Raw genomic sequence first — 26,861 nt, 5'->3', positions numbered from 1 at the left:
TCATACTCCGGAGTCTTAGACCTCGACAGGTCCGTACACAACAACCAACCACGTGGATAATTTTGAGCAACAAGCGCTACATTCACATAAAGTACGCCGACTCCCCTACTCTCATACTGTGGAGTACGCCCACTCCTGCTAAACAACACTTAATTTGGCCTAAATACACACAAATTTTCACAATTACCTGCAAATTGCATAAGCTTAGGCAAGCGCAAGAACCCTAACCACACACTCTATGGCGCCGAGAACATTCCCAACTCATTTAGGCAGGCTCCGAGATTCCGGGAAAGCCATGGTGAACTTAGAAACCCATCATACCTCCGGAGCGCATTATCACAGAAAAACAAATTAAACAATGAATCTCCGTCCTAGGGCCCCCAAGGGCCAAACCGTCGCTCTGCTACCAGAACTGATAATGCGTCCCTCTATGTCAATTTATACACATTAGGACTCGTTTTAGGCCGATGAATCTTTTGACCCAGTGGTGAGACAACGTAGAACGAGATAACTGATCAATATGTCAAGCAATATATCAATGATATTATAAACATATATCACCACAATATACTTCACCTTAGACATTAGTTAAACTATCGGCGCAATCATGACCTTTCAGTCACGAATAACCACACCTTTATTAGAATTTTGTGAATTTTATTCCCTATTGATTACGATCTAATAGCAAATGTATTAATCTCAAAACCAAGAAGCAAAAGAGCATAGTCACGATATAAACCATTATAACATAACATAACATATGGCAAACTGTGATAAGATTTTGACAATGCGAAAATGACAAACATTAAAACACTAATATATGATATACACAGATCAGAGTACATAGAACATTATATACATCTCAGTTCAGCATAGCACGATGTCAGTCATGTCCGTTGACGTCAGTCAAAGTGAACACCTAATCTAACCACCAATTAGCATTAGCATGTTGGACTTCATGCAAAATAATTAAGAACACTAATTTAGAAAACATCTGACTAGGGTCTCTATCCAAAAGTACAGCAGTTGGTACCTAGAAAGTAAAAGCATATAGACAAATTACAATGGCAATTGTCATAATTACCCTCCTCAGGTCAAGTCAGCATACAGGATCAGTCTTCGTCTTTAGGACATCAGTTAGATCACCATCAGTCTCTCGTCTAAAGGCTGGGGCACTTCCCTCATAAGGAGGAAAAGTGTACCGGGGCAACTAAGGATGAGGATGGTTTTATTAAGTCTCAAGTCACCGGACAGAGTGACAGAGTTTCTGGATGCAATCGATATCATTCCCTACCTAGTTCTCTCGAGTCTTCTGTGTCATGGGTTTTTATCCCTTTTTCGCAATACCTTCCCCCCAAATTCTATTGGATAGTCGCTACACCCCACTATCTTTAACCTATCAAATTATACATTAGGTCATACAATTTTCACCCCGCGATAATTTATAACACTTTGATTGGTCTTCATAATTGATGTTTTTCGTAGGTGGCACATCCGGGGTTACTTCATTCTCTGGCACGTTCTTCGGGTCAAAAGTTCTCTTTTCCATGGTTGATTGTCCTTGAAAGTTTCCATTTTTGTTGCAAAACGTATAAAACTTATACTAAAACAGCTAGCATGCGGATGGGAAGAAACCTAAGTTTGTTACATAAAACAAAGAAGAGAACACATGCTGGGTCATGGCCTTTTGTGAGTCAGCACACTGGAGAAACAGAAAAATATGCCTTAATATGAGAGTTACACAACTAAGTTTTCAACTCGTGCTAATTTAAGACTTATGGATTCTAATAAATGCAATCTTCGTAAGTGTTAACATTTTCGATTAATGCAAACAATTTTTCTTATAGTCGACATTAGTATGTGTACAATATTTCTCTTCTATTATAAGTACGTTAGAATACATTTCAAATGAATAATATTTTTATGATTATTAATGCAGCATTGTTAAGTATAAGCATTTCACATCTAAAATAGGTAATATTTAGATTACGCTCTCTCAACTGCAAGTACTGTGAACATGCAAGTCATTAGTTTAAAACTATATTACACACTACTTGAAGATAGGCTGCTGCAAAATGTGCAAAGATATTTAGTATCTAAGATAAAGCAGTTCATTAAAAGTATAAATGTGTACAAATAATGCAAACAAACGGTACCCTCGGCATTACTTTTTTATCAGTTTTCATTAGAGGGGTACCCCTAAAACTCAACTGATGACACCCTCTCACTACTTTTCAAAAACGATAAATCTTTGTCACCATTAAGCTTCAAATGACTCCCATCAATTAAAGCCACATTCTGACTCCCAAGTGGCCTTTGGATTTGCTGATTAATTAATTGCACATATATACATTTCTTTCAGATAGCAGGCACCCTTGTGTCGTTTACTATCAGCCTTTCCATTCTCTTCACAATACAGGACACTCTCTCCCTTATCCTTCAGCCAGAGGCATCTGATGTCCGCATTATCGGTCCTAGGATGGTTGTTTTTCAACAAGAAGTATGGGAACAGTCTTAATAAAATTAAGAAAGATTGACAACTTTGTTCACAGTAGATCTGTCCACTACATCCAGCAGTCCTCTGCATGTTTGTAAACCTATTTCCTCTGGCATCATCCCTTTTATTTATGAGAATTGGTCGTAGGGGGTAATGTTTTACAGCAAGAACAAATTTTATCTTTAAAAAAAGCACGCCCAGCATATTTAGTTTACCCACTACACGCAGTTTAAACATATAGACCGAGTTCCACATGTGTATTTACAAATATTGTCACCTTCAAACATTTCTGAGTTCAGCTAGACTTTGATATGTGGAAACAATGCATTTGATTTATGAAAAGTGTTATTTTCTCATTTCTGTGTGATTAAGCAAATGTGGTGTTTTCGTACAAATAGGTCTTTGATTCAAATGAGGATTATTATAAGGACATGAAATCTGTTTTGTGACATAACGTCTTATGATTGTGTTGAGAATTGCATATAAGTACAACGTCCGTGACCCTCCCCCCCCCCCTACTATTTTCAGTAGAACTAATGTTCTGTGTAGCAACCTCCTTTGGTTTAATCGTATTTGGAGTGTTGGGTGCCCTATTGCGATGTCAGAAAAGGCAATTATTTGGTCAGAAAAATATAGAGTGAGTGGTGTAGACACCATTGTAAGCACATTCTTAAGTCATGCAGGTATTATTAGATGCTAGGAAGCCACATTTGCTGGTGCTAAACATGTGGCACTGTTAGGAAGCCTATTTGTTATGGTAGAACAACCTTCTATTTGTTATGGTAGAAGGGTTTGCTGTCATGCCAGCAAATTTGGTTGTGTTGCTTCAAAGCCCTATTGTATTCGCAAACAGTCCTTTTCTGTTGTCACGATCCATATTCTGAAGTTAGAAATGCTTGTCATGAAGCCCCATCATAATACCGGGGTGTACTGTTTTCGGTAAGACACAATGTGATTTTTAAGAAGCCTTATTGTACAGGCACAGATTCTTATTATTTCATAAAGCCATATTGATGTCAGTACTTTATTGATGTCACTTAGCTTTAAGTGATTCAAAAAGCTTTGTTGTGATAATGAAGCCTGAGTTCGTTGGAATGAAGCAGTCGTATGCTGTAGAAAGCCCTATTGTGACGTGAGAAAGAGTTATTTCGATGTCAGAGTGCTGTGTTTCATAGAAGTATATTGCTATGTTAGGAAGCCTTTATAGTGAAATCTGAAAGCCTTTCCCTTTGATGTTCCTTCTCTCAAACACGAATTCAGTAAAACGGAAATGCTTGAATAAGGCTGAGATGCCTGTTATGCATGTGTTATTTGCCAAGTTCAAACCTCATAAATGCAGGGGAGCTCTGTACAGGCGCACGGGAAAACCTCAATAAGTGTTAAGGGAGGTAGCTGGTAAGTACATTGTTACTGCATTGCGATGTAGCGCTCTTTAAAGAGGTGCTCCCTCAACTGTTTCCTACAGTGGAGCAGCTATGGGTCAGGCCTGATAGGTATGGGGATGTTGTTTCAGATCCTCAGTGCAAAAATAGAAGAGGTCCACTGCCTTGGTTTTACTGTTTTTTTACTCTTCTTAGTAAATGGTCTGATGGTGTCCTGGCTGCGGATGTGCAGAGAACCACTAGAAATGCTAAGCTTGCTTGCAAGATAAGCAGAAGTGCTGGGTGTGATGGTTTCTTTGGTTTTGAATGTTATACATATATGAAAGGGAAGCCCATTACCTTGTCAGGGTATTGGATTATGAGGATGTCACGTTGGAGGAGTTAAGCACAGGATTTCAAAACAACCTCCAGTGAAGTAAAGGCTCCCTACAGTGACCCAATAGTATTAGCACAGTCTTATAAAATATTGTTTCTTAAATATCTTCTACGAAAATACCACCTCATTGAAGTTAATAGTCGAACACCCATTGCAGAGTTATTTTTCTTTTAAATAAATGACACAATTACATTTATGCTAAAGTTTTTCCACAGTCAATATTATTGTGATTAGTTCAGAATATCAATGTCACAAGAAATCATATGATATAGGATTCGGATTCAAAGAAATGATGGTGTGGCTTCTGATCGATATGACAACATTTTGTAACATTTGTTTACTGTGGCAATCCCTAGTCTCATTAACATAGTGGCAGTACGTCCAGAAGTAGCAGTATGATGTCCCTATTACATCTGTAGGCTCCAGCCTTCTTATAAAAGAGGTACCTTTGTTCCTAAATCGGGGGTGAGGGGTGGTGGTAACTGTGAAGGTAAATGCTCCTTAGACTACCTGGTACTAGTCTCTCCAGAGCTGCAGTACTTTATCTTCAAACTAGTTACTCCAGATCTTTCCTTTGCCTGCAGAGATGTGTATTAGATCATCTGCTAAAATTATTTTGTATCTGGTTGCCTGTTTTATATAAATGATGTTGATAATCTTTTAATCTCCACTAGCATCCTACAGCATTCTGTTATTTTTGTCCAGTGGTATACAATAATGTCCATCAAAGTCCCATTCACAAGAACAACTTAGATCTCCAATAGTGCACCCCAGTTTTAGAGCATGTCATACCCTCAGACTTGTGATACAAGCCAACCTCTTCAAAAATCTCCTCAACGGCTGCAGAATTAGGTATCGTCCATTATGCACTGACAAGTGCACTATGGGGTCAATAAGAGGGTCACAGCAACATTTGTCATACGGAGGGCACAATGTGAGGGCAAGAGCAGAGTCTGACACTCACTAAACAGTGTACTGAAGGAAGGGCGAGGCGTATGCAAATCTAGCTCCGAATTCAATAAAGGAAACAAGTATATAGAGTAGATAATGGTGGAAATAGAAAGCAATGTATTATTCGGGAAGGGGTTTGTGAAACATGTGACTGGTGAGATGGGTAATGACAGATTAGCCGTGGTTACTTGTGAATGTGAGATGACAGGTCTGCTGAAAAAGTTGGGGGAAAACTAATCAATGATAATCCCCCTTTTTTTTTTTTTTTTTTTTTTTTTTTTTTTAATCAAGTGCTTCATATCTCAATTTGCTTTTTGTAGATGCTGTAATAACAGATGTCACTATTACACTCTTATATGCTACTCCGTATACTGATCTCGAAAGGATGGAAGATTGAGTTGGTGTTACAGGAATTCCAGCTTGTGACCTGCAAATTCCTAGATTTTGACTGCAAGCGCTGAATTTACTGAGCAATCTTGGAGATAACAAGAAAAAAAAGTGAGTGAACAAAGGGTATGGGCTCAGGGGAATGAGGTTGGCAGTGCAACACAGCGACAAGATGGGTTGTTTAATAGCAAGGAACAGTTCTGGATATGTTGAGTAAGATGTTCACAGAAGAAGGTGGGAGTGAAGGTAGGCTGACTTTAGAGAGACAGAACAGTGTGACATTACGCAGAGGATTAGTGTTGCAGTGCATAGAGTAGTGCATGAAACAGGAAATGGCGATGAATTGATGGACCAAGCATGACTGGCATCAAGCTGATGAGTGACAAATGGGAGAAGGTAAGAAGTGGCTGAAGGGAGTAGGTAACTTGGGGTAAAGGATGTCTGCAAGCCAGTGACTGACCCAAAGAGTGGTGGGTGGCAGTAGAAGGCAAGATGGGACGGGTGGAAGATGTGCGGGAGATGGAAAATATGGGAACAGCACTGTACAGGTGACAGGAAAGGCCTTGAGATCCTTAACATTGTGGGTGATAAGAGGGGTAAGTGAAAGGAGGTAATGGGCACATGATGCGCCTTACCTTCAGGAAACTTCAAGACCTGGGTGTTCGAGCAGTAGCAGCACCTTCCCAACCCCCCCGGCACCTTTAGACCCTCACCTGTGAGTAGTGCGCCTTACAAATTTCTGATTGATTGATGGGTAAGACAAAATGGCAATTAACATGGCTGACAATAGGAAACTGGAATGACTGAGTGTTTGTCGATGCGGGGTACGGTTCCAATACCTGGAGGAAAAATAGTTGTGAACAGGAAGGAAAGGATGGATATAGGAGAGGCGTCGGAGATTTGGATTTGGTGGCACAACTGGCAGCGAAGGACAGTAGCTTGAAAATGGAATATGTAGTAGAAGAGGTAGGAAGGGGATGAAAGCCTGGAGGATGGCAGTAATTTGCTCCAGGATAGTTTATTGAATCAGCAAAGTTACTGTAACCGTTTTTGGAGGTCCTGATTTGCATTTGGTGGGGGGTAAATATCTCTTACAGGAAATAGTTAACATATGTTATCTTTAGAGTAAGTGCTACTGGCTAGATTTTATATAAAGATGAGCACTCAGGCATACCACCATTCTTTACTCTGTAGCCTTTAGACACACAAGATTGGTAATCATTTCTGTATGCTTCCTACTCACACTTTGAGTTGGGAACTCTTCTCCAAGATATTTCCCTGTTGTCAGACACAAGCATCCAGAGTCTTTGGCTTTTACCATTAGTTGCAAAGTTACGAAACTACTGAAAGATGGTTTTGGATGTCACTGCCACCCTAGACAGATATGCTGATGTTGCAGTTGATTGGCTAGGAGGCCAATTTTCAGTCTCAAGCAGCCTCTACAGCTATGCTGCGCTGGGCATTGTTTGTACATTTTTTTGCCTTAAGACAGTATTTGCTAAGACCTTTCTTGGTCTCATGGAAGGTATGTTGGAATAAAATCTGAAAGTGTTCGTGTTGCAGGGATGTTGCTGGTCTGCAGTATAAATTTGCAGGATTGGCAGGCATGCTTTAGGGATAGGGTGATGCTTTGCTAAGGAGAGTATAATTTGGGATCCCCACTCTCCTGTGGGCTATAGGTGTACTGAAATAGACTATACAAAGTTGAAATTTACAGTTGTTTTGCTTTCCACTGCTGAAACGCTGGTTTCTGAAGCCAGCACAATATCAGGGTACTACAAAGGAGCAGCCTTTCTTTCTCTAACTTGCTTCACTGATGGTGCACAAAGAATGCAACAGTGGAAAACATATGGTGACATCAATGTAGAATTGTATTCAGATCATGAATTTATTAGTACCTTTAATTGTATTTTAATTCGAATTGCTATCTAGTTGTAGGCAGTAGAATGATGCATTTAAAACAGGCATGCATCAAACAGACTGGTTTTAAGAAACAGTACATTTTATCAAACTCATTTTCTATCTGCTGGTGTTGATGGTTTGGAGATTTGGAAATGGTTATTTGCCACAATTGAGAACAATCTTTTTGTATCTTTTGACAATGGTTGTGCTCCTTTATATTGTGATTCACAGACAACTTAGATTGGATCTTCTGTACCACAATTTTGCCAATAGTAGACATGTTTTTTTGAATGAGTAATCAGATTTTTCTCACTACTAATAGTTATTTTTCTGGAATGCCATATTGGCACAGACAATGATTTGTTCCCTTCTGCCTCACTGTTTAAATGATTGTAGTGACCTTTACTCACATTGGGTGCCTCCGTTAACCTCACTTTGTCCTGATCAAATCAAGGACAATGGGAGCACCTGCGCGGAGACTCCTGTTGACTTCGGTTGGATCAGTTCCGGTTGTTGGCATTAGGCCCAGCCACACAAGTGGGGCAGAGTTTTTTTATCGCCACGGGTGGGGCAGTGCAGGGTGGTAGGAATTTTGTGGATTCCTGCAGGTTCTGGAAGTTTCCATCACAGAAATATAGGAAAAATCCATGGCTTTAAGCAAAATTGGAGATTTGCAGGGCGTTGTGGGTAAGAAAATGGTGTGTGGTGCCTTTGAAGCACACCACCCTGGACTCCCTCAGATGTTTACTTTCTTCCCACAGCAGAAGACTTCACCATCTTTTCTATTGATGCCCAAACAGTCTTGATCCAGAGAATGGTAATACATTAGCACAGGCTTTTGGAATGTGACTGCCTTCCATGATCTAACCCATAGATGTCACCTAGCAGCAGCTAGGGAGGTTCCAGTGTCTGCTACTGATTCTCCTGAAGCATCCAAAGAGATGTTCAGTAGGAACCCTACTGCTGTTTCATCATTGATAATGACTCTGAAACATTTGCATTCTGCTATACCTGACCAGCCACCACCACCCGAAGGTCCTTAAACAGTGACTGTACAATATAGACTGAGTATGTGCTGGTTGTGATTGAAAAATGTTATGCCACATATGGTCTCTTCACTGCCGCCTCCACCTCCTAATCTGATGGGGTGGCTTCTTCCGAGATGATCGCTCCCTGAGACGAGATCCCGGCCATCAGCGGGTCCTCCATCACTGTTGGTGGAAATTGTTACACAGAAGTTTGTATTAGATAATGTTTTGACAAAAGCTATGGTAAGTTTGCTACTCGGCCTTTTCCATTCATGCATCAGCATGCTCGCAGGCATTGTGAGATCGCATAAATCAACATCGTCTCCTAGGCTGACGACACGCAGCTCGACCTCTCACACTCAACAGACCCCACCAAAAGGAAGACAAACTTCCACAACTGTATGAAGAATATGTATGCCTGGATGAGGGACACCTGCCTGAAGCTCAAAACAGACAAAATTGAGGTTCTGATCTTCGACAGACACTCAACCCTCTGGAACGACTTCTACTGGCAAGCAGAGCTCAGACCCACAGCAAAAGATCACCCCTGTAAGCTCTGCATCATTCTCGACAGCAAACTCTCCATGAAATGCCAGGTCAACGCCTTTCTGAAGCCTGCTTTTACATGCTCTGCATGATCTTTAAGTGGCTTATCGGCACAAGGAAGACAGTGACGCAGGACCTCATCACCAGCCGACTGGACTACGGCAATCTTCTCTATGCATGCTCCACCACCAGAGTCATACAGAGACTCCAGACAATCCAGAACGCAGCTGCCAGACTGAGCCTTAACCTGCCCAAGAGAACCCACATCACCCAGCACCTGAAGGATCTCCATTGGTTCCCGTTCCAGAAAATATGTCACTTCAAGGTCCTGACCCATGCCAACCGTCCAGGAACCTCCACTTGGCACACACTGCCCTCGCAAAGATACCACGCATATGCCACTGCCACGCCTGAGGATGCTCCTTCTCCCACCTCACCGCCAAAGGCTGGAACACCCCTGTCCTGCACCCTCACTGACTGCCCTCTTCCCCCCCCCTGCAGAAAGGGGCTGAAAACCTGGCTTTTGGAAGAACACTTGCAGCAGATGCCTGGATACCCACTGGGTTGTCATGCCACGCCATACAAATAACACCTGATTGATTGATAGAGCACTTTCTTCACAGTAGAAAACAAAAGAGGATTATCAGGCTCTCTCTTTATTATTGGCTGAAGAAATCTTGCTCCTCAGGAGACTCAGAAGTACCAGGATGGCTCAGATTGTATCTATGGTGCTAAAGGACCTGTCATCTCGTGTCGCAGGATCAAGTGGCCCTAAAATCCCTCGTCATCCAGGTACTCAACAATGAAATCATAAGGAACAGTGAGATAGTTCTGTGGGGTGGCAGCGCTTCCCTGAGTAAAAAAATAAATAAAAAAATACTGCCTTAACTGCTCTTTCAGTCATTTCTTAAACCAGGCTGGAGTTCAGCGGTTGAAGGGTATCCTCTGCCATCTTGCTGTTTTGCCTTTTCAGTGCAGACTTGGCATGTCTTGTTGCTAAACGCAAGACTCCTGGTTTACCTTCAACGCTTCCCACTTTCTAGCATTGTCAGGCAAACAAGCATTGTGGCCCCTGGGACTCTTGCAAGAATAGCTCTCTGACATTGTAGCCTACGACTGCTCATACACAGTCAGAGCTGGTGGGGTATCACCACTTTAACTTCCAGTAAGTATATTAAAATACTTTCTAAGACTAAATCTTAGATTGTTGTTTCTGGGCCACATGGCCACTTTGACTAGCGTGCTCAGCAAGGCTGAAAATGAAGTACCACTTTCCATAGTGGCCTTCTCAATAAGGATCACTTTAGCGAAACCTAAATCACTGTCCTTGGCTGCAGGCAATCTTTATAATAATTTTAACAAACGGTCTTATCTGGTCATGATGGGTAATTTTGCTGTGCAGTAACCTGAAACAGGAAGTATATTATGTTTCCTTCATCTTTCTAGGTCTTGGGCAGGAAGAGGAAGGAAGACATATTAGTATCTTTTGGTATTGTTTTGCATGGATCTGTAAACTACATCGGGAGAACTGTAGCTCTCCTCGGAAGGACTGGGAAGAGAAAGGTGGATTAGAAGATGTAATTGGTTCTCTCTACAGTGCTCAAAGTAGAATATACCGTAAAAGGCCTCCCTTTCAAAACAACACAAGCCTCCTGAGAAACAAAAGCTTACCTGAAGTATGGCCGCAATTAGAATGTACATTACATATTGTAGTTGTCAGGTCTTCTCAAGAAAATCATTCTTTTGTATTTTTCCAATTTTAGATTTTCACACAAAACAAAGAAATGAGAAATAAGATCTGGTGACAACATAATAGTACATTCACTTGGCTGGAAAGCGTTTCAAGTAATTTTTTATTTTTTTGATGTCTTCTGTTACTTTTTGGGGAAACATTTAAGCATTTCAATAGATACTCCCTGGTCACCAATTCTTTGTTCCTTCATTTGGGTAACCCTTGTCAACACAGTAAAAATGGCTGTTTTGCTTATCAGTGCTGTCTCTGTCCTATGCTGACTCAGATGTGAAGAGGCAAAACGCTGTCACTTGTGATGACTGACTCACAAATACCAAATGGCAGTCCCTTGGGGGAATCCAAAATAAAATTCAAATAAAGCATGGTAAAACATGTTGGCTGGCTAATCCAACCCCAATTTATTTGTAGTATATACTATATCTTGTATTATTTCCAAAAGCTCTGGAGAGACGGCTAGAACTATTAGTCCTACATTAAAGAAGGCAAATGTATCAGGACAACATTTGTGGGTCTCAGATTTACACATTTATTGCCATACACCCAAAGGGTGTACTTGAAGTTAATTCATTAAAGGAGAAACCATCTGGAAAATGAAAGGGCTAGGAACAGGACGAAAAACAGATGCAGGGTAATAGCTGGCCATCATCTTGGGTATTTGAGTGTGGAGAATGCTCAGATGAAAATAACTAGCTATGTCTTTCTAGGCTTAAGTAATATTGGCCATAAATAAGAAGACTGGAGAACCGAATGCTGTCACCTCAAGCGACATGGTGTGTGTACATCCACCCCTCCCCCAAATTCCCTTAACTTTATTTAAGAGGCTGCTAAGTGGATCTTCCACTTGACCATCATGAGAGAGTGAAATAGTTATTGCAACTTTGTTACTGTTTTCTTTAAAGGCGAACACATTATTTTTCTCTTGTCCCTTTCGCTTCGCTTGCACTCCTGCACCTGCTCTCTATTTATTTTGTAGGTTTCTCCTGGTCTTCTTCTTGCACTGAGTAGTTGGAAAAATAAAGTACAGCTATAGACTGAACAAGGGTTATGTATGAAGAAGGGGAAATATGAGAAAGATCTGTGGAGCTGGAAGGAGTGTGTATCTTTAGTGTTGTAACAAGTGTTGACTAACAAACTATCATAAATGCAAAAATAAATAGTGCAGCCATGTTTCTCTGAAATCTGAAGTGATTTTACTTATATATGCCCTGATTTGTTTTTTTAATTTCATTTATCTGAAATTGGTTGATAATAAAATGTTGTTTTGTACTTTGACATAGACATCTGTTTCTTTGACAAATAGTGTGGGAGCCTGATGAAGCAGTTTATTTTATTTTTTCTATTAAAAAAAACGTATTGCTCTTTCATAGGATCTGCTGATGAAAGAATATGGCTTATAACATTTCTTCTTTAGTTGACACATTAACATATTTGACTGAGAGATTATCTTTTTTTGTCTTTTGCTGCAGTTTACAGAATGCAAATGCCTGGCACCAGCTCAGCACACCTTAGTGAGTGGCAAAATAAATATTTTGCTGTTACTTCTGGCAGCTGTTCACCTTTTGAGAAGGCAGACGCATATCGTGCCCAACTCTCATTGCTTCAATATGCATGTGCAAACTCTGAGATCTCAGAGGTCTCGGCTGGCAACTTGTTTAAGAAATATTCAGAGAAATATTCTGCAATTATTGACTCTGATAATGTGGAGACTGGCTTAAATAACTATGCTGACAGTGTGATGACCCTGGCAAGATACCCACGAAATGACAGTGACAAGTGGCAGTCCTCCTTGACAAGCAGTAATATTTATAAATTAAAGAGCGTGCAGAAGTTGATGGATGATGGCAAAAGAAGCAGAGATGCTCTGCTGTCTTCAATAGAGGCGGCTCGTAAGGAGATCAGTGTCTCTGGTAATCCAGGTCTTCAAAAATATGGTGAGAACAGTGGTGCAGACAATGATCAACAGGCTGCCTCGCTTAAAAAACAGAGACCAGAAAACTCAAATGCAATGGCAACCTCCAAAACATTTAAGAATAATTTGCTTCCTACAGAGACTAGGCTTAAACCTGATTTTCGCCTGATGTCTGTTCCTGTCGCTGGACAGCCTGTGAGCAAAGGATCTGGCACAAGCTCTACATTTGGGAATAATGATGTTGCCAATCATTGTTCCAGTAAGCAAGCAGGGCATTTATCCTTTGGGCAGAATTTTCCTTCTTCAAGTCCGTCCTCTCCAAGTACAGGAGTGTTCATTTCTGGAAAGAGGAAAGCATTTTACAGTTCTTATGATGAAAGCAATGAAGCAGGTCCCAGCCATCGACTACACAGTAACTCTGAAGCCAAACATTTCACCGGCAGTGGAAACCAAGGTGATGAAAGTCATCCTGGAAGTTTCAAAACTGCAAAAGAGCAACTCTGGGTTGATCAGCAGAAAAAAAATAACCATGCTCAGCGTACCTCTACCTGTTCGTTAAACAGTGGTGCTAAAAAATCTTTGGGTGCTGCACGATCTCGGGGATTATATGGGAAGTTTGTTCCACCAGTATCTAAACAAGATGCTGTGGATAACTATGGAACAGTGCAGAGTAAGCCTCGTGAGGCAGGATCCACTGAACAAGAATTCCCTGTGGATGAGCGTTTGAAGAACATAGAACCAAAAATGATTGAACTCATACAGAGTGAAATCATGGATCACGGACCACCAGTAACCTGGGATGACATTGCAGGTCTTGAATTTGCTAAAGCAACTATAAAGGAGATCGTAGTTTGGCCAATGTTGAGGCCGGATATATTTACAGGGTTGCGAGGTCCCCCAAAAGGGATTCTTTTGTTTGGCCCACCTGGAACTGGAAAAACTCTTATAGGGAAATGTATTGCATGTCAGTCTGGGGCAACCTTCTTTAGCATAAGTGCATCTTCTTTGACATCAAAATGGGTTGGAGAGGGGGAAAAGATGGTGCGTGCACTGTTTGCAGTGGCGCGATGTAACCAGCCTGCAGTGATCTTTATTGATGAAATTGATTCTCTGCTGTCTCAGCGAGGGGAGGGAGAGCATGAATCTTCCAGAAGAATAAAAACTGAGTTTTTGGTGCAGTTGGATGGTGCTACAACCTCATCTGAAGACCGCATTCTCGTAGTAGGAGCTACAAACAGACCACAAGAAATTGATGAGGCTGCTCGTAGAAGATTAGAGAAACGACTGTACATACCTTTACCTGAATCTTCAGCAAGGAAACAAATGGTGGTTAATCTAATGTCAAGGGAGAACTGCTGTCTGAGTTTGGATGAAGTAGAACTTGTAGTCAAACAAGCTGAAGGATTTTCTGGGGCAGACATGACACAACTTTGCAGAGAAGCTTCTCTTGGCCCCATACGTAGCTTGCAAGTCACAGACATTTCAACTATCACATCTGATCAAGTGCGACCTATTGCATATGTTGATTTTCAAAATGCTTTGCAAAATGTGCGACCCAGTGTGTCTACAAAAGACTTGGAACTATATGAAAATTGGAACAAAATGTTTGGTTGTGGTAGAGGACAGCCTTAGAAGCAAGGCACCTTGGAACATTGTTGTATGTTTATTACCTCTGCAGATTTGGAAATCCTAATCTCTCAGATTTTGTTAAGCTGTCTATACACTTTGGTGTCATGGAAAATCAACGTTTGTTTTCGCAAAATTATTTTTTTGTTGGTGATGCAACAGGAATATGGGCATCTGAAGTTGTTTAAATACCTTGTTTAAATATGGGCATAGTTGGGCTTTTTGTATTTGCCAAAATTTCTGAGGTGGTTTTTGAACTTTGTAGGTATAGCCATAATGCCATAGAGGCTTGGGATATGTGTGTAACAGGGTGCAGATTTTTTTGATACATTGAAAGAGGGCGATTTAATAAAAATGAACAACTCTACTTAATGCATGCTGATGTCCTGTTATACTGGTTTTCGTAGATCGCCAAATGTGGTCATTGTGTACTTCAGTGTTGACAAGGATTTATCTTTCCACTCCACTATCAAATTGAAGTGCCTATCTCCCTATAGTAATGGTGATGAAATAAAAAGACCCTTTTGTCTGCAGTATTTGAAATCAAAATATTGTATGGTGAACCCTTTCTCCATTAACAAGGGACCGTTTTAGGTCGAGCGCACAAGCGCTTCGAACTGTTGCGGGCTTTTAACCACACCCACCTAACGCCCTTCACTTTCACTCGTTCGTGGGCTTACCTTTCATAAATTCTTTGTTTTACGTTCCTCCCCTTCTTGGGTAGTGTTTGTTACTACCTTGCAGACTGACCCTGTTACATGGATAATTGCACGATTGCTGATATGTTTAACAGTGAGCAAACTTATTTTTTTCTTTTGTGTCTCTCCTTCGCGCTCATGCTCATGGTGGTCATGGTGCTATGAATCAGCTCACTTATGTCAACTAATGTTTTACTTTTCATTTTCAGTTTATGTGGCAAGAAAAGTCGTTAGGAATTTACCTTGCCTATAGGTCTAACTAGCGCAAATGTGAGACCCATTGCATTGCAAATGCTTGTTCTTTGTTTCTTTGCAATTGAGTGATTCCTCCAATGCCAAAATACGTTTTTTACAAGCGGGTCATATTAACTTTCATTCATTTTTGGGAAGCTGCTAGTATGCTGATCTGCAAAGCATCTTGAGAAGCACTTTAGCCAAATTCTCTCTGGTTTCCAAATTCAAAAAGGTGATGCAAAGAAATCCTTCACAAGTTTAGACAGTGAGAGTGAAAAATAGAGAGTAGTGAAAAAAGTAAAATGTTTCAATAAGTAAATATTTGGACTGGTGTCTAACCCTGTTGGTCTTAAATATGTACCTTCAGCAATACACCATGACAAATGAATGTGCACAATGTTGATATATTTACTTACTGAACCTTTCTAAATGTTTTCACAATTCTCTATTTCTCACTGACAGAATCTGTACTTTGTGTCACATATTGGGTTTGTTGTTGGTTATTGGGATTAGTTGTGTGCTCTTAAGAAGAATTGCATGCATTTATTCCAGTTACTTTGTAATATATTATATTAATACCAGTTAGGTGTGATCTTTAGTGGTCACCAAAGCACAATCGGATTATCCAGTAGGACACAAACTGTGATGCCCTTTGGACCACCGTTCAGTTGGAGTAAAAAAGAGAGCTGTAATACAGGAAACGGCATTGTGATACTGCTGATGTTGGCACCGTACGGGGCAGATCCTCCTAACAAACAGATCTGGTTAAAGACACACTATGAAGTACAAAATATTCTTTAGCCGACTTCAAGTTGTCTGTCTTCTGCCCTTGAAACCTTTTTTGGGTAATAAGTGGTTACCTTTCTGTTTGGATGTGTTATAGATCACCCTCTGAGTAAATGTAAGCATAAAGATAGAAAAATGCAAATGTTAGACCTGGCATTTTTGGTGTGGATTCTCACCTTTTAGCTTTCAGACCTCCTGTTTTCGCTGGCCTCCGGACTCTGCACACTTCACCACTGCTAATCTGTGCTAAAGTGCTTATGTTCTCTGCATAAAACATGGTAACACTGGCTTAAACTGAATTGCCTTATTTAATTTACTTATAAGTTCCTAGTAAAGTGCACTACAGGTGCCCAGGGCCTGTAAATTAAATCGTACTAGTGGGTCTGCAGCACTGATTGTGCCTCCCACCTTTAAACATGTCTCAGGCCCTTCAGTGGAGAGCCTGTGTTGGCATTTTCAAACTGCCATGTCAAAATAAACTTTTTGCCAGGTCCAAACTTTCCTTTTTAATACGTATATCACCTGTAAGGTAAGCCCTGGACAGCCTAAACGGCAAGGTACAATGTATTTTAAAAGTTGGACATACACTTTTAAATTTGACCTGTCCTTGTAGTGAAAAACTGTTAAATTCTATTTTCACTACTGCAACGCCTATCTCTCCCACCGGATAATGTTGGAATTACCTTATAACATTTTACAGGTGCAATTTATAAATGGAAAAAGATGACCCCTTCATTCTTGGTGTCTCTGGGATCACAATTTAAAATCCTAACTTAGGGTGAAGTCTGATTTTGAATTGCAGTTATGAAAATGCCACTTTTAGAAAGTTGTCATTTTCTTGCCTTAGCCATTTGGTGCCTGCATCCTGTCTCTGGTCACATGACTGGGTGTAGCTGGCAGTGGGCCTTTGTGTATTCTTCCTAGAGAGCCACATTCAGTGGGAGCTTAGGTGTGACTGGATGGGCCATCGCTTGCAGGAGGGGAGGCAGGAGCTGAGGCCAGCCTCCCTTACACCTGAAGAGGTTTTGTCCTGTCTACACACAAAGGGCTGCATACCCCCCTGTAGTTAGTCTATAGCCAGGGCAAGAAGGAAGGGCATCAGTGCACTTCAAAGACATGCCTCTAGAAGCGTCTCAATACTGCAAAGGCACAACTGTGTATAAAAGAAGGACATTAGACACCACCACTTAATTACACTTATGATGCTGTCGATATTCTGCCAGGAAGGACTGCTGTGCTGCTGAAGCACCGCCACGGTGCTGAAGGACTTCGCCTCTGCTGGACTGCACTTTGCTGTGCTGACCCTCCACCTGCTGCCCTGACCCTCCACCTGCTGCCCTCCTTGCCTGGATTAGAAGGACTGGACCTGCATCCCTAAACCCAGAGTGACTCCAGGGGTTAGTTTGCTGGCTTCCTGATCTGCAAACTCAGGGAAATAGTAGGCTTCCAACAACCTTGCTGCAGCACCAGATTTCTGCCATCTGTGAGTCTACCCTGCCAAGTGGTGCCACACCAGTCCTGGACCCTTGAAAGTGGGTCCAAGGTGCTCTGCCAGCCTATGGATCCAATGGAACCGACGAATATCCTCTTTTGCGCCGTGCACACTCAAGCAGAATTGATGGATAAGACCCATCGCAAAGGCCTGTGCTGCATCGCAGCCTGTTGCCACATTGGAATCGCCACTGCGCTATACATCCCCAGCGCATGCCCACGCCTCTACGATACCGCCGCACTCCACATTGCGGTCGTACAAACACCTCCGAGGCAGCGCATTGCTCTGACTGTGCACCACATCTGCGACACCACACTTCGCACCCGAAGGCCCGTCGATGGGCTCGTTGATGATAATGATACAGGCCCTTGTGTTGCAGCCTTGCCTCATCGTGGAACTTATGCTTTATCTCGGCTGTGCGAGGCATCTTCAACTCGGATCCTCACAATGCTCTGCAAACAAGGATTAAGGTACTGTGTTCAGCTGGCCTGAGTTCCCTGTAGCTGGCCTGTGCTCTACCGTGGTTGGCCTGAACTTGTCTTTGTCCCAGTCCGGCGTGACCAGGTAATCACAGTTGGCACTTCACACCTTTTGGCGCCATTTGACCCAAAACTTTCTATTTGAATATTTCTAGTTCTACTGATTGGGCTTTTGTCATTTTCCAGTGGTTTATTTATCAAATTAAGCTCTATTTTTCTAACTTGGTGCAGGTTCATTTTGTGTGGTATTTTCACTGTTTCACTGTTTGAAGTGTTGCATAAATACTTTACACATTCCCTCAAAGTTAAGTCTGACTGCTCTGTACCAAGCGACCAAGGGATTGAGCATGGGTTAATTTGGATTTGCTTGTGCCTTACCCTGATGAGTATTGTGGTTTGCTTCTTGACCAGGGCTGACTTCCCTGTAAACCAGGAACCCAAACAAGGGTTTTCGCCTTGCCCAGCCCGCTATCTGAAACGTGGGCATGTGCAAAGATGTCCTAGGTTTTCAAGACAGGCTTGGCTGTGCACGTACACTAGAGTGCACATTACCTAAATGCACTTGCACTGGATCCTCACTTCCCTGGTTTCAGTTTAATGTATTAATTATCATTTGCATTTATGCCTTAGTACCATCATTCTATGGCTGTCCACAGTATGCCAGAGCCAACATTATGCAATTGTAGACAGCACCATGCTGTTCACAACCACAATATGTCATGAAAGTCACATTAAAGCAGATGCCAGTACCATAGCAAGTCAGAGACCCCATCATTAGATGATCACAGTTTTTATCAAGAATTATCCTTATCTCTCTGAACCTTAGGCATCAGTATAGAGTATTGGAGGCAGCCTCCATCTCCACTCTGAGGTCAGTGGCCCTGAGTCTAGACCTCAAAAAGGCTTTTGACTTCATCCACTGGGAATATATGCTTGAGGTTCCCCAGCATTTTAGGTTTGGGCCTTGCTTTATCTGTCTCATCCAGACCTTGTAATTCAGTCCCACTACCCAGATGCAAGTGGCCAAGTCCATTTTTCCCTCCTTCGACATTAGCGACATTAGCGGTAGAACCAGGCAGGCCCTCCCCTCTCTTTTTTTGCCCTAGCCATTGACGGCTCTTTTCAAAGCATCTGGCGATTCATGGGGATTTCCTGTTTCGTACAGGACTCAGGTGGTATGGCTATCTGTAGACTACTTTCTCCTATGTCTAAGTGATTATCAAGTCCCTATCCCCAAAGTAGCACAGCTAGTTAACTCCGTTGCGGCTGCATCTTGGCTCCGATTGGACTAGTTGAACTCTTGTGTCTTCCTAATGTCCCAGTTGCCCATCTTGATCTAGGAGGGCACAATGTTTTACAAGTTTTTGCTATCTTGGTATAAGGGTCTACCACTCTTAGAAAGAGCTCTTGGACAGCAACCAGACAGGGATGTTGCCCCTTTCCTCCCAAATAATATTGTGTAAATCCCTCCCCTTTCCCGGTTAGACACATTGAGTTATCTAAAATTGTGGTTCTCACTCGCCTTTTTATTACTTCTCTAATATGCCTCTTTCACTGCCCTGTGGTAAACCGCCTGCTGGTCAAAGGTATCTTGGCAAAACTAATTCAGGCTGTGTGGTCTGATACCAGGCAGTTGCCCATTTTTAATTTAGGCACGGGAACTATAGGTTTGGCAAAGTAGGAGATCTGATGTTTTGTTGCTGTTCTTCCCCTGTGACGATTTGATGCATTACATCTCCTCTCCCAGAATCAAAAGTAACACCTTTTATTTGCCAGGGTACCTGTTTAACATGGTTGAAACTCATGAGCTATTGTTGTCCACCATGAGTGGAATGCTTTTTAATATGAGTGATAACTGTTCCCTGTGAACAGGCCATCATCTATTAACTACTGGTTGGGAACTGTTGATCCTACACTCCAAAGTGAGAAAGCAGTCTACTTGATCTTCCAGATAAAGTCTCAGTAGTCTTTTGTGACTGAGCTCTCTTATTTCCTGGAAGTGCGAGTAGTGAATTGATACATGGTAGGGGACATATGGACATATTCAAGTATGGGGCACCCTGATTGTATGGGCCCCAGAAGATTGCAAGGTACACCATAGTCATACTTGGAGACAGAAAAGCTGCTTTACCCTTTTCTGCATGTGCCAAGGCTCTGCATCGTCCTCCAACCCTCTTCCTTGCAGCACCCACTTTAGCCTGGTGTTTCTGTTTTCAAAATCACATCCCCATCTATAGAGCAGGGATATTTTTTGTGTGCCTTTCCTAGATCATGCCAGTTCCAGTGGCCAGAGAGAATGAAAACATAAAGAATAGTGAATATAAAGCCATGGCTGCTAGAAAATATTCACAGCGTAGATGGGCTTGCTGTCTAGCCATCTCCAGCTTCCTGTGCCCAGCTTTGGCTAGGGGAACTGAGGTTTGTATCAACCCCTGATTTGTTGGAGGCTATCTGTGTCAGATATACAATTCCAGTCACCAAAGAAACACGTTCCTGCACCTTTGGGATGCTTCTTTCTGTGGAGCTAAAAACACTTAAAGTAAGGTGTACGTGTTATAGATGGGATCCATGAGTGGATAATTGTTTCACTACAAAGGTTGACTCCAAAAAAAACCCTATTTTTGAGACCATCTTTTTATTTCAAGGAGCTCTGTTCACCAGCAGCGGTTCGGAATGAACCATAGGTGGGAAGTGTGAATGGCTCCATTGAAGAAGTATGAAATGTTCTCTATGACAGTTTTTCAAATAGTTCTAAAAATTCACAAAAAGACATCTACATGCTCTTTGTGTCCACCACTTTTGGTATGAGCACTGGAACAAGATCACTGGCCAAACTGATGATGGGAATTCTTCTTGATTAGACTGTGTCTAATTAACGGCAGTGTTGTCAACATAGAAATTCAAGTTTTCTGTAGTGGAAGTGGAGCACAAGTGAACTCCAAACCCACAACAAAGGCTGTGAGCCACCGTCAATTCTATGCATCCTTCCCCTGACACATATCCAGGCAATTTCTTCTCTGCCTGGAAAATAAGCAATCTCAGGCCTATGAGTGTTCCCTTTTTAGGGACTGGCTTGTTCCTCCCAGGAAGACTGATTGCAAGGATTGGTTGGCTACCAAAGATTTGGTGACCTTTGTCCAGCACTGGCATTAGTTCCTCTAGCACCCTTCTTATCTAAAAAGAACTCTCCTACTAATAGCTAGAACCCAGGTTGGAGATCTAGTGCAGGTTCAACACTGTCTTCCCATTCCCTGATGTACAGAAACGGGAAACTCATGGGTCCATAGCAACCTCCCCATCTCATCTCCTACTGTTTAAGAAACACGTTACCAGAAGGGGTGTTCCCGTCAACTTAAACCATTCAAAAATTGTGGGTGCCATTCTATTTTTTTATGGTCTGCTTCCACAAAGCTTAAGAGTAGCACAACTTTTGTTTACCTCCAAATGGGCTTTGCATGAAACTGTGTTGGGCCTACAATGTGTTCCCTATGGAGAACCTCAGGCAGTCTTAAGTAATACCTGAGGTCTTGTGATGCAGGTAGAGAACATAGGACAATACTCAAACCCATTTCACTTATTCTCCCAGCCGGTGTCCTGTCCTTTCTTTATCCTGTTTCAAGCATTATTTGTATATGTACAGGGCCGGCTTTAGAGTTGGCGGCGCCCAGTGCAACAATCTATTTTGAAACCCCTCACTCAAAACCTCCTCAGATTCCCTCACTACCACTAGACAGAAGTGCCCCTCATATCTTCATAGCACTTCTCTCACATACATTCCACTTGTTTTGAAACGCTAATAAAGGCTGGCTTTACTAATCCACTCGGCTATCTACATAAAATACAGATCTGTCCTTTTGCTACCTTATGACTGGTCAAAACTGCCACTAGATAAAACTCCATTTTGCTCTCTCTCTGTCTCTAGCAGAAACATTCATCACAAGAGTTAACTTGACATTTTTATTGCTGTATGAAAGCTGGACATCGCGTCAGGTGTTTTTAAATCTTAAGTTATTGCTTTACCCCCAGGTTGGTGCCCAGTGCTCACCCTAAAGCTGACCCTGTATGTGTATAATTGATGCTGCAAGATATTTTATTTATGAGAGTCTATAAGCAGTCTGTATTAAACTTGACAGGTCCCTTGTAAAGTTTAGTCCAAGGTTTGTGAAAGCACAGATGAAGAATAGGTTTTGATAAAAGGCCTGCTTGTGGAAGAAACAGTTTAAGTCTCTGTTAACAGGATTTCATATTCACATTGTGCAGGCAGAGCTATTGATGGCCTCCAGGTTTGTAACTTGACTCGGTCAGGTGATGACATTCAGCTGTTGATCTGAGATGTCAAATTTACGTGATTTGGACCATCGCTATTGATCATGATACAGCCCATGCCATTATTTATGAATCATATGTATCAGAGACCACATGTATGTATTAAATGAGAGGGATAAAGAGGCACGCTGGGGGATCATGCAAACATGATTTGTTGACCAACTTTTCTCCCATTATACCTGTTGAGTTTGACAGTCTGGGAAATGGGATAAATATACTGCAGATAACCAAAAATTGTGGGTTCAAGTGTATGGTGCCAAGGATGGTCACAAAGGACGGCACAATGAGTCAATAGCAGTGTGCCTATGCATTATGTTTGACAAGCTGGGTCTCCAAGAAAAATCGCAAAAATTAAAAATGTGGTTGTAAGCTATGGTGGTTTATTTTAGTGGTCACAAACAGAACTAATTTTAAGATGTCTTACGGGGTTACGGCACATGTGGACATCTATCTGCTTCTGCCAATTGTCAGTGTATAACAATGTTAAAATAGTAATAATAGATAATGCACTTGGTACAGGGATCTATATGCAACGTCTAGTAGATTTGGAACATCGAAAAAGCATCTCTTAGTGATGGTGACTGCTGCTGAGCATTGTGTGTAACATGTAGGTTACAGATTTAAATGCTTCTAAAGTTAGCTCAGTTTGTTAATGCTTTTGTTCCAGATATCTCTGTAATACCTTCTAATCACAAGTTAAAATCCTCAAAAGAGAGCTCAGTGAGTTATGTGCTCACTTCAAACAACATCATGCAACCTGCAAGTCATATGTTTGAAACTTTGGAGGTTTTAACTCAATAGTTCTTTAGGTTAAGGTTGACAAAATGGATTCCGTTATGTATTACCAAGTGTTAAAGATATAGCTTAAACTGTGTACTAAATGATTGGTTAATGTTCATGTGTACATCCTGGGTGCACAATACATTTCTGCATGGTGCGTATGGTATAGCTAATACATTCTTCAATCACACTCTGTCCCCTTCACCTTTTTATTGATTACCCAGAACATTAAATGAAGTACACACAATCAAATTGTACTGTACTCATGTTGCACAAGCGCTAAGGGCCAAATGTTCAAAGCAGGTTTTCGGTCCCAAACAACTTGAGATCGAAAATCTACTTTTAGAAATGTACTAATCCTGTGCACATGAAAATGGTTTCTCCGACTTTAGAAAATGATCTAGAAATAGAAAAGGGATCGCTATTTGGAAGGGAGGTATCCCTTCCAAATAGGAATACCGGACCATATGGATCAATGGTTTAGGACCGAAATAGCAGACGTAAATCATTGAAAAGATACTAACCCCCAAGTTGGAATGGTAACCCACTTGCAAACCTTTGCATTTGTGAATGTTAAAACAAGTTTGGGAGAAGGCAGTGGTCCACGGAACCACTGCAAACTCTCAAAAAAATGTAAACTTTTCTTTTTAAACACAGCCCTATTTCCTTTATGGGAAATGGACTGCATTTAAAAACAAAGTTTTACTTTATTGAAATGTGATCACAGACATGCTGACTCCACCGGCAACCATCTCTGTGATGGCATCCACTCATAGTGAGCCACAATTTGCTATCTACCTCATTAATATTCATGAAGTAAACCGGATTCTGATCCAATACAATTCAGATTTTTAACAACTGAATTATTAGTACATAGTTCAGGCCTTTACTGATTGGAAAATGTTGATTGTAGTTTGCAGCCAGTATTTTCTGACCAGATATTGGTTTGTATGGCTGTGACGTTTTCATAGATAGTGTAAGATGCTAGTCTATGCACTTGCCTTATGTGCACACACTATCTCTCACCCATTTCAGTTGCTCCAAAAGTGATGTATTCTTAATATCATATGTTAATTTCAGTTGCTCCAAAAGTGATGTATTCTTAATATCATCTGTTATCGGTGATGTAATAAATTGTTTTGTCAGTGATCTCATGTGGGGGAAGCTTGAGTTACAGTTTGCTTATCTAATCACACCTTGCCAATCTCAGGTTTTTTGGTTTTGTTTACTAACCATAACTTTGTTTTAACTATGTTTATTTCATGGATGCCCTGAGGATATTTTTAAACCGTGTTAAAGTCTTATAAGAAATTATAACTTTGTTTCAGTTAATATGCATCCACATAGATTAATGCATTATGGTATGTACTTCAATATTGACTGTAAATAAAACTATTCCAATTACTGTGATGGCTATGACAGAGGCTGTGATGTCACTGTACATTATTCTGGTAATTAGTCTGTAGTTATCCAGTTGATGAACAATCCTGGGAACCAATGGGACTGTTGAAGGATCAGAATCGTATTTCATGCACTTAATCGACGATGTTGCACTCAGTGAAATTAGTATTGACTGAAAACACGTTCTTGGGCCTCTACATTTAAAGTGAAAATAGAAGATAACAAATGCTATCGTAGAAAAGCAGAATGTGGACTGTATATAGAGCTACATGCATGAACCTTTTTTTTTTCCTGGTATGGTATTTGGAAAATGCAAACAAATTTTAATAATTAGAAAAACGTGTATTTGCCTTCATCTTTATTTAATAATGATTTAGATATATGGGTTTTAAACGCAATAGACTGAATTTAAAACTGTTCTCTTTACACTTCCATAATGTATAAGGACAAAGTGAAACATCACTTGCATGACAATACAAATGCAAACTTTTGCGGTTTCAGGAAGTACGCCAACAATACAACACGATTTCCAAATGCAAACATTTTCATAAACTGCACAGGGGAGCACTTTAATGGCGATTTAAAGTTCACACTTTGAAATGATCCTGATTAAGCAGTTTTTCAGGAGTGGATATTAGAATGGAGGTATCAGACTCCAAAAAAATTTCAACTTCACTTTCCTCATTATGAAGAAAAAGTGAGGGGTGCTTATAAATCGGAATACATCAATGCAAGTTTGTACATAATACGAAGTGGGGCAACATTATAAATTGTAACACAAATGTCTAATATATAAGTTTGCTTTTATATTTCTTGCCATTTCCCTCATCCCTTGTTGGATTTCTGAACACTCTTTTCTCTTCCGCATGGAGAACTTCGAGATCAAGGACTTGTATTTTCTTTGTTTGTTGCCATTAAGTTTGCACCTATTTTTTCGCTCTCTTTTGTTTCTTTTTCCATCTCCAGCTAACTCTTTTTGGTTGCTGCTGCTGGTTTGGTTCTCTCCTTGGGAGACGGGAATGGTGTAAAAAAATAAATCCCTTATTTTGTTCAATTTCAGACATACTTGTTTCTGCCCCCTCCGAGACATTATTTTCTCCTATGATATCTGACATTGTGTTCCGAAAATGAAACTTTCTTGCATCATTTAATTCTTGCTTTGTCCAGTTGTTTACACAAGCCATCAAACATTTTATTAAATGTTAACACTATTTACAATCCTCCACGTCATTCAGGAATTTTCCCTACTTTTTGTTTTTGATTCCATCTTCTTTTATCCAGCTTCTCATCTCCTTTTTACATTTTCCAATTCACTTCAGATCATCATGCTTATACATTTCCTCCTCTAGCTCCCATGAATTCCATTTTGGTATTAGCTACCTGATAGGCTTCTTTGCAACAGGTATGGTCTTACTTATGAGATGTGGAAGCAAGAGGGACCTAAAATTGAGACACTCAGAATCCCTCAAGTTATAGGTGAAGAAGCTAAGGCTCCCTCTGTGTTAAACCACAAGGAGGAAATGATAGTACATTTAGAGTGAATTACTATAAGTAATCTACTCTTGCTCTTTGCATCATGTAATTTTATTTTTATTTTGGCACAACACATTAATTTTAACTACCCTTCAGGTAAAATTGTAGATGGTGAAGCAGATGCCATGCCGTCTTGCACCAGCCATGGCTAGTGATTGAGTGTGAAGATGTTATAGAAAACACTGGTTTGACTTTTATTATTGACTCTGAGGTTTGCAGTTCATGACTTCCTATTTTTTATTGGGATCTGATAATTATAATCAAGAAGATTTTCTACGTACTGGGATGTGATTATGTGCTTTTTAGACATAATTTGATGGTATTGAAAGTGTATAAGGTCCTTAGTTTCTGAATGTCAATATGCACTGCAAAGACCTTTGTCTCCAATCTAGGATACCCATCGGGCTTCATGTGATAAGTTTGTATATAGCGAAACCTGCAGCACGTATGAATGTTATGATTTTTGTCCAGAGAAATTGGATAGGTTTCTTTTACAATAGGTGTAAATTATTTGTTAAATTATTAAATAATTTTGGAATTGTCTTGTTTCTGATGTTTTACTCTTCATTCAAAGAGCTACCAACCCGCCAGCAATTAGTTAAATTAATCCACATGACTCATAGATGGCGCTGATAAGTCTGTGTAATGAATCATCCCACTGGCATTTTTTGTGTCTTTGGTGTGGTCTTAATATTTGTACTAGGACATCACTGGTGTTCGTGATTAAGGCCATTTGGCAGAAAAGATTCAGCAAACTATAATGTGACAATGAAAT

The 26,861-nt window shown here is 40.8% G+C and overlaps 1 protein-coding gene across 4 annotated transcripts in view; it reads left to right on the top strand.

Moving 5' to 3' along the window:
• Positions 1-26,628, top strand: part of FIGNL1 (fidgetin like 1) — a 39,113-nt gene extending 12,485 nt beyond the window's left edge. For 3 of the 4 annotated variants that reach the window (XM_069216821.1, XM_069216839.1, XM_069216830.1), the window contains 2 exons: positions 5,527-5,704; positions 12,289-26,628. In XM_069216821.1, the coding sequence (XP_069072922.1) occupies positions 12,297-14,363 (2,067 nt within the window). In that variant the 5' untranslated portion in view covers positions 5,527-5,704; positions 12,289-12,296 and the 3' untranslated portion in view covers positions 14,364-26,628. The remainder of the gene's footprint in view (positions 1-5,526; positions 5,705-12,288) is intronic. The other variant, XM_069216847.1, reaches the window with a different exon arrangement.
• Positions 26,629-26,861: the final 233 nt, after the last annotated feature.

This window comes from Pleurodeles waltl, chromosome 2_1, assembly GCF_031143425.1.
Source record: "Pleurodeles waltl isolate 20211129_DDA chromosome 2_1, aPleWal1.hap1.20221129, whole genome shotgun sequence".
Classification (NCBI taxonomy): domain Eukaryota; kingdom Metazoa; phylum Chordata; class Amphibia; order Caudata; family Salamandridae; genus Pleurodeles; species Pleurodeles waltl.
This window is presented reverse-complemented; position numbering and strand designations above follow the sequence as displayed.